This window comes from Camelus bactrianus, chromosome 5 (assembly GCF_048773025.1).
Source record: "Camelus bactrianus isolate YW-2024 breed Bactrian camel chromosome 5, ASM4877302v1, whole genome shotgun sequence".
Taxonomy (NCBI): domain Eukaryota; kingdom Metazoa; phylum Chordata; class Mammalia; order Artiodactyla; family Camelidae; genus Camelus; species Camelus bactrianus.
This window is the reverse complement of record NC_133543.1, coordinates 91,267,354-91,279,899: the sequence shown is the minus strand read 5'-3', so window position 1 is coordinate 91,279,899 and position 12,546 is coordinate 91,267,354. Positions and strand designations below refer to the sequence as shown.

General features: G+C 40.7%; 1 protein-coding gene across 1 annotated transcript in view; it reads left to right on the top strand.

The window, feature by feature from the left end:
* The window catches only part of PAX3 (paired box 3), an 89,863-nt gene extending 84,066 nt beyond the window's left edge, over nucleotides 1–5,797 (top strand). The window contains exons 8-10 of the mRNA XM_010948848.3: nucleotides 4,785–5,031; nucleotides 5,526–5,556; nucleotides 5,714–5,797. Coding sequence (XP_010947150.2) covers nucleotides 4,785–5,031; nucleotides 5,526–5,556; nucleotides 5,714–5,780 — 345 coding nt within the window. The 3' untranslated portion in view covers nucleotides 5,781–5,797. The remainder of the gene's footprint in view (nucleotides 1–4,784; nucleotides 5,032–5,525; nucleotides 5,557–5,713) is intronic.
* Nucleotides 5,798–12,546: the final 6,749 nt, after the last annotated feature.

The following is a 12,546-nucleotide window of genomic DNA, read 5'->3' as shown; positions in this document are numbered from 1 at the left end:
AACCCTTCTGTATCATACAAAGCTATAATTCACAATGGTTTTCTAAAATACAACTCAATGTGCATTATTGCTAAGTCAGAAGAAGAGCATTCAGTTACTTAAAAGCAAAAAAGAAAGTAAAGACACAAACCAGGATTTCTGCTAAGGAGAAAAAAGAAGCACCTAGACATACAGCATAATCTGCTAAATTATTTTAGATTTCTGATCAGCTCTGAGCACTTTTCGACTGACGGCAAAACCATAACACTTACGCCAAGGCAAATATTTTCCAGACACATTGTTTTAAATGTAAATCTTAATTTGGCTCATAGTTTTTTTCTTTTATCTTTTATATTTAATCTTATAATAGGAAAAATTAATTCAAGAGAAATATGGCATGAAGCAATTGTAGTCAGTTTTTCCTGAACCATATAATCTTCCAATCAAGATATAAACAACCTATTTGGAATTCTGAAACTTGAGAATGAGCTTCAGAAGACCTTCAAAAAACATCTCTAATAATGGGAATGATGGGGGAACCGGCTGAAGTCCCAGCTGATGATTCTAAGGGTTGAATTTGTTTTTAAAACAGTTTAGAAATGATGTCTGGGAAATGTTTTTGGAGGTAACAATTTAGCGATATACTTAATATATATATTTTTTCAGATGCCTCATCTAAGAGTTGTACTCAACTAAAAGTAAAAAGAAAATCTCCCACTTCCCTTCCCAAGGGGACAGAACAGAGATCTTTATAAAAGGGAAACGTTTCCTGTTCATTGCAGCTCCTGGACTTATCTGACATTTAATAAGAATGTGGTTGGTGTTCAGTAGACAGATCTAAGTAGCCCTGAGTTTCTTTCTTTTCCTTTGAAATTGTGAAAACCAGGCAATTATGTTTCCTCCTACCTCAAATTTAAAAAAATAAAATAAAATAAAATCAGGCAAAAACATTAACCCTGTAATAGAAATAGATTACTAATGGTTTATGAGGAAAAAGACCCTACTTTGCAACCAATGAGGATTTTATTTTAGGCTTTGAATTACAATTGCTGTAGGAATAGCATGTATGAAAGAAATCCCGACAATATTCTTAAAAAGAAAATATGACTGGAAGACATTCCATGACCATATTGGGGGAGTTCTAAGAAGTTTTGTTTAGCAACTTCTTTGTGCAGCAAAAAGAAATTTCCATAGCTCATCTTGAACCACATGAAATAGCAAAATAGCTTTTAAAGAAACATACAGAGAAGTGTAATGGGACCCTCCCATAGAGAGTTGAGGTTTTAAATTGTTAGGGGAAAATAATGCCTGTTGTATTGATAGTTATTTTTCTTTTTCAACACAGTTTTACTTTTTAATTTTTAAATTACAAGTTGTTAAAATGTTGTACATTTCTCAGATTTTTATCAGTGTGAATCATTGAAATAAACTGAGTTTCTTTTTTGCATGAACAATAAGTTTTTATTTCTATGAGACAAATCCCCAGGAGTACGTTGCTGAATGGAATAACAATAGCATGGCTGTTTTTTAAGAAACCATTAAACTGTTATCCAAAGTGACTGTATGATGGTACATTCCTACTAGTAATGTATGAGTTATTCAGTTTCTCTGCATCCTTATCAGCACTTGGTGTTAGTTATCACTATTTATTAATTTTCATTTCAGACCAAATGTAGGAAAGTATTAGTGCCTCTTTCCCCATCCTTACACAATTCTTGAGAAAGAAGTCACGATTACTGTCTCTTGGGCTCTGTATGGGAAGTCAAAGGGACCGAGGCTAGTGGGTCTCTGGTCCTCTTGATTTCCTGACCTTAGCCTCTGCAAGTATCGGGCTGCTGAGTCAAGGGCTACTGCTAAAGCAGGAGCTGTCACTAACTTCTGGTGTGTGACAGTATTAATGGTGACAGGAAGATCCAACAGGCATCCTTGTTCCATTCACACAGCAGCCATCCTTCCTAACCGGGTCTTCAGGACACTGTGCCCTGGCTCCTTTAAGGAGTCATCTTTCTCTTGCCCTAGAATATGACCTTGGCGGATAATACTATGTCTTTTCCATCCTCCAGTAGATATATTTCAAGGTCTTTCTGTCCTAAGGTATTTTCTAATTCAGCAACTGCAAAAAGTTGCTACATAAACATGATAAACTGAATTTTGCTTCAAGGAAGGACTCACTTTTTCTGTTTTAGGATCTTCAAGTTCTCTCCCTTCCACGGACAAAGTCATTGCTGCCTTCAGAGTCATGCAAACAAGAAGTGTCTGACAGAGGGTTAGAATGAGTTTATCACAAAAATGTACCTATAGCTCATGGGAGAGTGTGCACGTTTTAAATAAGATTCTGCTTTGATTCTACAACTGTAACTTTATATGGAGTGTTCCATTGCTCCCTTAAAGTGACATAGCATTAACAGAGTTTCAGGTAAGTATCTTCATGAAGGACACATTAATTAAAAATATATTTCCTTTCTATCCAGGACACTGGATATTTTTCTTCTCTGAATTGATACAGTTACAGAGCTGCTTTTCCTAAGTGCTAATTTTTCGCTTAGTACAGATTATTTACACAGTACAATATTTGTGCCCTGTGTCTTAATTCCCCTTTCATTAAAAAAAAAATCACATTTTTATTATTTTTATTTTCCTTATCCATTCTTGCTCATCAGGCCAGTACACAGAGAGGTACCCCTGACTTGAAAGGAGTGTATTTGGCACTGAACAACATCTTTTTTAAAGAGTTAGATATTAGTAATTTGGGCTGAAATAAAATATTTAATAAATTAGTATATCTATTGAAGTTTATGAATTTTCCAAATATGTACTGTAAAATCATCTATATGAACTCAAAGAATGGCAAAAAAATATATATATAGATGGAAGAACATTCAGAAAAAAATTTAAATCCATTTTGGGTTCAGATTTTTAAAATGAGAAAATAAAGTGATTAACTTACTGTAAGCAGCAACATGTGAGAGCCCCATGTTCCAGTGACTTTCCATCCTCCTGGAGCTGTGACTATCGATTCTTACCTTATTCTATGGCTTTCATTTTCCCCAAATCCCCAATAAAACAAAACTATGCTCTGAAACATAGTGGTTTTTTTGGAATATGAGTAATTTTTAGAGATTTAAAAAAAAAAACTCAAGCTCAAGAAAATTTAGATCCCTTGAAATACCTTTAAAAATTTGAATATGACTGTGTTGCTTTCTGCACCCTGGCCCCCTTCCCATGTGCTCACACATGCAGGACTTCAAGTGAAAGGGAGGCAAGGAAATGGGAACAGGGACTGGGGAAAGGTGAGGGAGTCCGTGGCTTGTTAAAATGGACCAAGAAAGGGTAATTCATAGAAGGTGGTGAACAGCTTCTCTTTTGTCCCCTCCCCTGCTTTTTTTTTGTTTTTTGGGGCTAATTGAAGATGGATCAGTTTAAAGTTTATTTCAAGAAGATTTTGTTTAGCTATGAGGATTATGCATACCTTTCCCAAAGGAGATTGTGGCCTCATTGGTTTTGGAATCTAATTTCTGGAATGCAAGATTCACCCCTCCCTCTTGCCTTGCTGGTACCCCTCCACCCAGGATTCTGTGGTCTGAGTTACCTTGGTGGGTGACACAAGGCCTACAGTCAGGGTTGAGTTTCATTCCTGCCCTCTCCGCTTGTTATTTGTACCCTTTAATCTCCATATGCCTCAGACTTCCTAAAATACAGCAGGATAAGGATGGACATGTGCAATGGTGGCCCCTGCACTGAAATAATTTGTAAGCAGGTGACATTTTCTGGAGGCTCTTCACCCACCTCTTCAGTTTCTCCTGCAGTTGCTTTTTGAGCCCTGCCACTGACTTGGATAAAGTTGAGAAAAATCACTTCCTCTCTTGGGTGGCAGTTTTCCAGCTGCAAAATTAATTATCCACTTGCTTCCATCACAAGGTGTTGTAAGGGTCAGCGAGCTGGAGTTTGTTAAACTCGTCACCGTGCTAATCGGAAAGTTGTTCTGTTAGTACAGCTTTGTTTTTTTTTTTTTTTTTTTTTTAAAGTTCTCTTACTCTCCAGAGCTATTTAAAAAACCGAGTGGACTATTTTAGAACATGTTTGCATTTCAGGCTCTTTAAAAAAACACTTCTTATCTATGGAAATGTTAGTTTAGAGAAGTGAAAGGATTAAGTCATGGAGGCAGTTCCTCGGAGACTCGTTTACCATCCATCCATTCATTCAGTACCTACTATGTGCCAAGCACTCTGTCAGGTGTGGGAGATTTAAAGGTCTGTAAGATACTCCCCTCCGAAGTCTCACAATTCAAAGTAGGTGACCAAGCACTGATTACATGATGGGAGGGGTGAGGAAAAAGCAAGGGAATATCAGGGAAGGAGTACTTACTTCTAATTACTGAAGGATGGCCAAGACAGGGAGAGGAATTTTCTTGAGAGGGAGCTCTATGAAAAAAGGCAGAGATCTCAAAACACACAAAAAGAATTTGATTTGGCCTCATTCAACTTGAAAAAAAAAAAAACAACCAAATGCCTGTTTAAAATGACGTGTGTAGTGTCTATAATGAAAAAGAACATGAAAAGGAAGATATATACGTATAACTGAATCACCAGAAATTAACACATCCTGAAACGGCAGTCAGATGTTATCATTGGGTGTGGTGTAATATCTCTGCCAATTTGGATTGATGTCACCATCTCTGGGACAGCTCTTTAACAGACTTCCAAAGAAATGAAACTTGGCCTTTTCCATTTATCCTGTTGGCTGCAGGCTAGGGTCTGGTCCTCCTTGCATTTCTCACTTCTTCCCAATCTGCCTGTTTGTTTTAGGTAATGGGACTCCTGACCAACCACGGCGGGGTACCCCATCAGCCCCAGACCGACTATGCGCTCTCACCTCTCACTGGGGGTCTGGAACCTACCACCACGGTGTCGGCCAGCTGCAGTCAGAGACTAGACCATATGAAGAGCTTGGACAGTCTCCCGACATCTCAGTCTTATTGTCCACCCACCTACAGCACCACGGGCTACAGCATGGACCCAGTTACAGGCTACCAATATGGCCAGTATGGACAAAGTAAGCCTTGGACTTTCTAGGGGGTAGTTTGTCCTGGAAGGGTGAAGGCTTTGAACTCTTCCTTGAGAATGGGGAGGTGGCAGCAAGATTAAGCCTTCCATCCCGGTATCAGTTGTGCAGCAGAGCCAGCTGGTTGCTCCAGCAAGGGCTTCCTTGTATAATTATTTTCTTAACTGATGTCAACAACATCTTGCGGTTATTAATTGCTGAGACATGAAAGCTGATTGCCACTAGGTAAAACACAAGGGTTGGCCCAAATGAAATAACCCCTGGCATTAGAAACACATGTTCTTAATGAGGTCAGCTCAAGGATCATATGGGGTATAATCCCAAAGACACAGAGTTCTGTCAAACTTGTCTCAGGAATAAAAATATTAGTCTCGATCCTTTGATACCCCGGTATTAAATATGACATTGTCAGCCTGTAGCTGATTTTGCCCCTTGCTGGGAATTGTCCCAGCCTGACCTGAAAAGCTGCCTGTGTTTTCTTACAGGTGCCTTTCATTATCTCAAGCCAGATATCGCGTAAGTGAACCGTCCAGTTGGAGCTAAAACTGGCCCTATTTCCAGTCTCCACAGACTAGACATGAAGAATTTGCTCAGAAAAAAAAAAAAATCACCCTCTTGGGGGGCAGTCTCATCAGGAGACAAAGGAGAGTGATTGATTTTCTTTCTCCAGTAGTTGGTTTCAAATTCTTTTGAACGTGTTGGACAAAAGCAGTGGAGAAAAGGAAGACCCGGAACAATAAAAGACAAATGCAACATTTTAAGGCAATGATTTAACATGGCTACATATCAAATATCCCAACTCTTTAGTACTGATGATCAAGGAGCTAAAACATTCCATTTGTGTGTGTGTGTGTGTGTGTGTGTGTGTGTGTGTGTGCGCGTACACGTGTGATTTATCTCGACTGGTTTGGGCAAGCAGACTGTTCTGAAATACAGTCAGAGGAAATTCGAAAGTAAAATGTGTTTGATGTCCAACGCTGACACGTCCACAACTTTAAAACTGCTCACTCCGTGAAGCAGGATCGGAGGAATCCTTGACTTCTACACACTGGAAATGGATATAAAAATAAATGCCACCGTTTTTAGGAAGTTAGACTAGATGTAAAGGACCTCCCCAATAAATTATTTGTTATCTTATCCTCATTTGTAATTCACTTGTCAATTACAGGTCCTGGGTGGACACGTCTTGTTAACAGGATGTGGGGGAACGGGAAGAAAAGCTTGTTTCCTTTCTCAGTGTGGGAGAGGTGTGTGACATTTGCCCAATTTATTTTCATTTGGAAGCCAACCTGGGCAGGGGGTAGGGTGTGGTGAAGAAGTGATTTGCATTCCCACAGCTGCTTATCAGTGTGCAATACTGTGTACCTCACGGAGCTTTGGCAATGGCCAGGGCTATGGAAACAGAATCAGAACTTATTTTTGCAGGTGCTTTATTTTCGCAGCCCATGATTCACTGTGGGAGAATGAGTGAATGAAGAACAGTGATCTTTGCCATTTGCTGGACAACCAACACCCGGCTTGCTCCTTTTGATTAGAGACCATGTTCTAGAAAAATGCTTTTAAAATGACTACGTTTACATTCTTCTCTTTTCTATGAAAGGCAGGGCAACCACAGAAATGTCCACGTGGCTCTCATGCAGTTTTAAATTATACAATAATATCCGACATTAAAAGATTATAGGAACTGAGGTTTACATACGTTTGTGTGGTGACATTTTAGAATGTCAATAAATTTTTTTGAGATGTTAAGAGGAACAAGAAGGTGAAAGGCAGTGTTATTTATTTCTTTCTATTCTTGGAATCATGAACGAGGTAGACACAAATACATTCCTTTTAGAGCTAAGAACTATGATGTAGTGAGTTAGTGAGACTAGACATAGTCCTGAGTTGAGTTCCTGCGTTGGTCTTAGAGGGTGATGGATCAAGAGAAGAGCTATCTGTGCTGCAGCCTCAACCAACAACAATGTGTTGTAAAAATGTCATTCATGTAAAAAGTGCAGTAAATATTTACTATTTATAATGAATAAACAGTTATGAAAACTTGCGCAACACTGCTTTTTTGGGGGAACTGGTGAATGCAGTATTAATAAAAACTTGGAAATGGGGAACCAACAAACTATCTGCTTCACTTCTAGTGCCTTTTCGATCAGACTGTCACATGGACGAATAAGGTTACACGACCCACAACTGTGTTCTCTCGAAGCAGCTTGGGTGGACATACTTGAAGGACTGAAGTTTGTATTTTCACGGATGTGGAGTCTAGAAAAGCCCCTCAAGCTCACCTTCCTCTCTCCTTGGTTCTCTTAGAGCTATCAGCGCCCTTCACTGGCACGTGGAAGTGTGTTTTCCCACAGAGTACTTAATTCCATCTTCATTGCCAACAGTCATATCCACTGAGATTTTTACTGAAAGTTCTTATGTTTTATTTTGTTTTAGAAACTTTCTTGAATCGTCATTGAAAAAAACATTGCTGCCTATTTTATCCATTTTTCCTCCCTCCCTCCTTTCTTCTCTTCCATCTTTTCCCCTCCCCTCTTCTTTCCCCTCCCTCCTTTCCTTTAACACTTATTTATTTTATTTGATTTATTTTAAAATTCTTTAAAACATTTTATTTATTAATTTTTTTGAAGGGGGAGGTAATTAGGTTTATTTATTTATTTTTAGAGGAGGTACTGGGGATTGAACCCAGGACCTTGTGCACGCTAAGCATGCATTCTAGAGCTTGAGCTGTACCCTCGCCCTCTAAACACTTAGTTAATGAGAATCTAAATGCACAGGGTGTGGTGCTTGGCTCTGGTGTTATAGCAGTACTTACAACCTAGTAGGCAAGGCAGAGAAGTAAATATATGGCTACAAGAAAGAATGAGGGCTCTTTTTATTGGGGAAATGATCATAATACTCTTTGAAGCTCTTATTTGTATTAACTTATTTATTCCTCCCAACATCTTACATGAGGCAGGTGATGCCATGAGTATTCTATGTGAGATCGCCCAATGGCAGACCTGGGATTTGGGACACCCAGGCTGTCCAAGTTCAGAGCCTATGAGCTTAAAATCACACTCTCTGCTTCCCCAAGGCCAGACTGGTATGAGAGAAACTTATAATCAGAAAGATCTAAAGGGGTGCTGCCCAGCTGTATGGCTATTTAAATTAAAAGTAATTAAAAGTAAATAAGTAAATAAAAGTAAAACAAATAAAATTAAAAAGTCAGTTGAACTAGTCACATCCCCAGTATGCAATAACCACATGTGGCCAGAAGCTACCATACTGGGCAGTGATTAAGAACATTCCCATTGTTGCAGAAAGTTCTGTTGGTTGGTGCTGATCTGAACCATGTGAGTTCATCTTTTAAAAATGACAAGGAGTAGACATGCAGTAGATAAAAATGTCCAAATTCTTTAAATGCTTTAAGGTCTTTTTAGCACGCACATTCATCCTTCCAAATATATCGCCCCTTTTCTGACAATTATCTATCCCAAAAACAACACAAGAGGAAAGGAAGGTAATCCTTACTGAACACTTACTTTTGTTATCTCGCTTAATCTTCACAAAATCCTTGTGAGGGGGGCATTATTAGCCCCAATTTACAGAAAAATGGACTGAGGTCCAGAGTTGTTCATTGGTTTGGCCAAAGTCACACATGGTCAGAAACAGCAGAAGCAGGCTCTGACTTCTGCCCAACCTGAGGGCAGAACTCATTATGATTTCACTGTTTGCAGTACTTCATTATGTCAGTCTATTCTCATGCCAAACTCAGGTTGAAAACAGGCATTTAGAAGAAAAAAAATCATTCACTCCCGATACACGAGAGACATGCTATCAGGATGCAGGATTATTCAATAGAAAATGATCTTACGTATCACTTTCCCTTCCCTCCTGATCTCAGAGCTTGCCGTGTGTGGCTCATCTCTCTTTTTGATGTACTTTATACCCTTCTCTCATTTCTGCATGTCTCTGAAATCTGTTGCTCTGCTCATATTTCTTACGTTGACAGTCTCTGTAGATCACTTTTTCTTTGACTTTTTTTTTTGGTCTAATCCATCTCCAGGGAAATGGGGATCTGACATCCCCCAGTCCTAACCCCAGCAGTCGGGATCCCTGCTCTCGCCCACTGGGACAGGCAGCCCTCAGGACTTTGACATCTTGGCATTCAACTGAGTTCAAACCTGACTGTGTGCGAAGGGCTTCCCCTCTGTCCATGTAGTTACAGAATTTAATTCGAAAGCTTTAAATATAAAAACTGAAATTTAGAGTTTAAAATTATTAAATCGTGGATATACTGATGCCAGCGGACAGGTCATTCCTTGGCAGCAATTTCCCAGAGATAGATATATTTTACATCTGTGATGGAAACAAACATATTGCTTTAGGCTTTTAATTAGCCCAATTTTGAAATGCACTTTCACACACACTTGGATATTTAGGGAACGTCCTTACATTAGACGAGATGTTCATTAATGTTGGCATATGGAACCAGCGACATGGACCAGGTCACTGGCTCACGGTTGTGAGTTTAGAAAGAGACTGAAATGGGGGAGGGAGACGGATTAATTCATGCCCTTTTTGTGGACATGCTGTGGAAGAATCAATCCTGAAACTGCATAATTGTTGCATGGAACCAGAACCAAGATCTCTGTAGAAGGACATCCATTTTGAGGATGGGGACTTGGACCTCAACCATTCTGAGTAAATGATTTTTGGTGTTTAATCATTTATGGATAAGGAGAGCTGGCGTCAGACCTCAAGGAGCAGAACAAAGGCAAGTGACATTTATACAAAGAGATCCACAGGCCAGCCTCAGCCCTGGACAAGCACTCATGGATCCAAAATCACTGTTAGGTGATACATGAGAGGATAGGAGGAAAGAGGGCTTGGTTTAGGCTTCTTGCCGAATGCCAGTGATGTAGGCTAGTTCTATCTTCTTCATAGATCCACTCTTTGACACTGCTGACCCCTGTAGCCCCAGGGCCTAGTGCCATGCCTGACCTGTAATGAGGACTCGGCACCTGCTAGTTAAACACATGAACAAATAAGTGAATGGCCCTCTTATACCATCCTAACACGATCTTCTGAAGAAGGGTCTCAACCTCAAGGGTGTGTGAATAGGGGTGCATAGGTTTGATATTATTATAGCCCCTGAGGTATAGGGGCCAGGCCTTTTGGCCCACGTAAAAGCAAAGGCACATGGCATTGGTGCAGAGTCTTAGGACAAGAGTGTGCGGGCTAACAGAGGGCCTCGCAAATCCCTGAGAAGCTGTATTTCTGATGTTTCCGACTGATGCAGGTGCCCATGGTGGTGATTTTTTTAGATTCGAAGAGGATTAGAATGGAAAAGGGAAATAATCAGTTGGTTTATTGCTTAGAGCGCTGGTTCTTAGCCCTGGCTGTGTAGTAATCTGAGGAATTATATAAATAAAAGGCTAGTGCCTGGGCCTTGACCACTGGACTCAGAATCCACAGGGATGTGTGCAAGGAAGATTTATGAGGCAAGAACTCAGAAAGAAGACTTTGGCTGCCTTGAAACCTCGGTCCCTCTTGACCAGGAAACTAACGGATGAGTTATCGGAGACCTGAAGCAGTGGTCAGAGTCATACACAACAGCACGGCTGAGAGGAGAAAGCCATTTTGGCATATGGAGACACAATGGCCTCATCTTGAGCCAGAGGGGGTAGTGTGGAGAGGCAGGAGGCCAGTGGTGCCACGTGAGGCTGAGCTGTGCAATTACTCTTTGGCTGGCACTGTGCTATGAGCCCATCATGCCTGCAGCTGGAGGTCTGTAAAACCCCACCACAAAGTCAGTAACGCTCGGGCTTTTCCCCAAGAAGTGTGTTGACATCTGGTTCCCTAAGGCTCTTGTAATTCTAGGCCATTCAGGAGAGTTTTAATCATGGCATTGAAAACCTTTTGATCCTGCTAAGATGGCTCACCCAGCTCCATGAAGCTGAACACTCATACAGTTTCTGAATCTTGAAAATAACCCACACAAATGTCAGCTTCTTTCTCTACTTGTAGAGTGAGGGGTAGAGACAGTGTTTTTTATTTCCTAATTAATGAATGTGTTGGATACTTATTGAGGTCCTACTGTGTGCTGGGTGGTGGGACTATAATGGGGAATGAGACAGTTCTGGGTGTCAAAAGACCACCAGCTCTGAATCATTAAACAAAGACTTGGAACACAAAGTAATGTGTAAGGAAAAGTTAGTATGGGAACCCAAGGAAAGCATACATTACTCCACCTGCATTAGAACACTTTTCAGGGGAGAGACTCTGGAGCTGAATCTCTAAGGATAAAGAGAAAGTTACAGGGCAGAGGCAGCAGCAAAGGACGTGTCAGCTCCATTTTCATATGATGTCGGCTGTGGGGTTGCCAGACAAAAGAAGCCAGGGAGGTCAGATAGGGCTGGAATCTGAATCTCCAGTAAGACTGAACCACAGCTAGAACCTTCTGGAAATCTCTAGCTTATAGGGCCTAGAGAATCTGAGATTAGGCAAAATAGGGCAATTCTTTTTTCCATAAAAATGGATTGAGAGACTTTCAACATTAGGGGCCTGTTAAGAATCTAGTGGGAGAAGGAACATTTACCTGCCATGATAATCACCTGCCTAAGCTGGCCCCCAAAAACTTGGTAAGGGTGTGATGCCGATTCTTACTGGCCCAGCTGCATTTTCATCAGTGGAGAGCTCTTTGCTGGAAGCCTGGTAGTTGCAGTGCCTTCATTACAGGCTGGCAGGAATGATCCATTCTTGCTAATTATCCAAATGTGTGTAATTGGAAGCTTGGCTGAGGATGGATCTCAAGATATCTTTGCCTAACCTTGATAGGCAATAGTGGGAAAAAGAGCCTTTCTTTCTCTTTTCTTAAGCTCCAAGTTTAAATTCTTCTTTGGAGCAAACAGAACCCCTACTCCTTCTTTCCCAAACACACTCCAATGGGTCTCTTCATTTTATAAAGGGAAAGCAAATACCCTACTCTGAGATCAAGAGTAAAGACTTTATAGATGTATGTACATGTGATGGAAGCTGAGCTGTTTTCAGAAGGATGTCAAAGTCTACCTTTGTAGGTGGAGTTTTATGTTTGCCTATTTTATTTACTTGTAAGAAGTCAATTACTTCTTTCTGGGCTTGGAAGAATAGGGACCTGCTCAAGGGAAGTAAACTCTTCCCCAGAGCACAGTGGCAGGCTGAGAGCCCTGGTGGAAGCACTTGGGTCCGTGGTTGCTGTCCTCTCAGACAAGCATGGTCTGTATCAGTCAGGGTCAACAGAAAGCAGATACCACACTTGACTTTGGAAATTTAGAGAATGGTTGTTAATAAAGAGACTATTTACAAAGTTGGGGGTGTAGGGGAATCCCAATGGATCATGCAGAAACCTGGGGAGAGTAGCAGAGCTGCTATGCAGTGGAGAGGGAGAGCTCACTGGAACCTGGAGGGAGAGACTCACAGAGAGCAGTTGGCTCTGATGAAGGGATGTCCAGACGTCCAGAAGCAACTGCAAGGGAGGGAGCC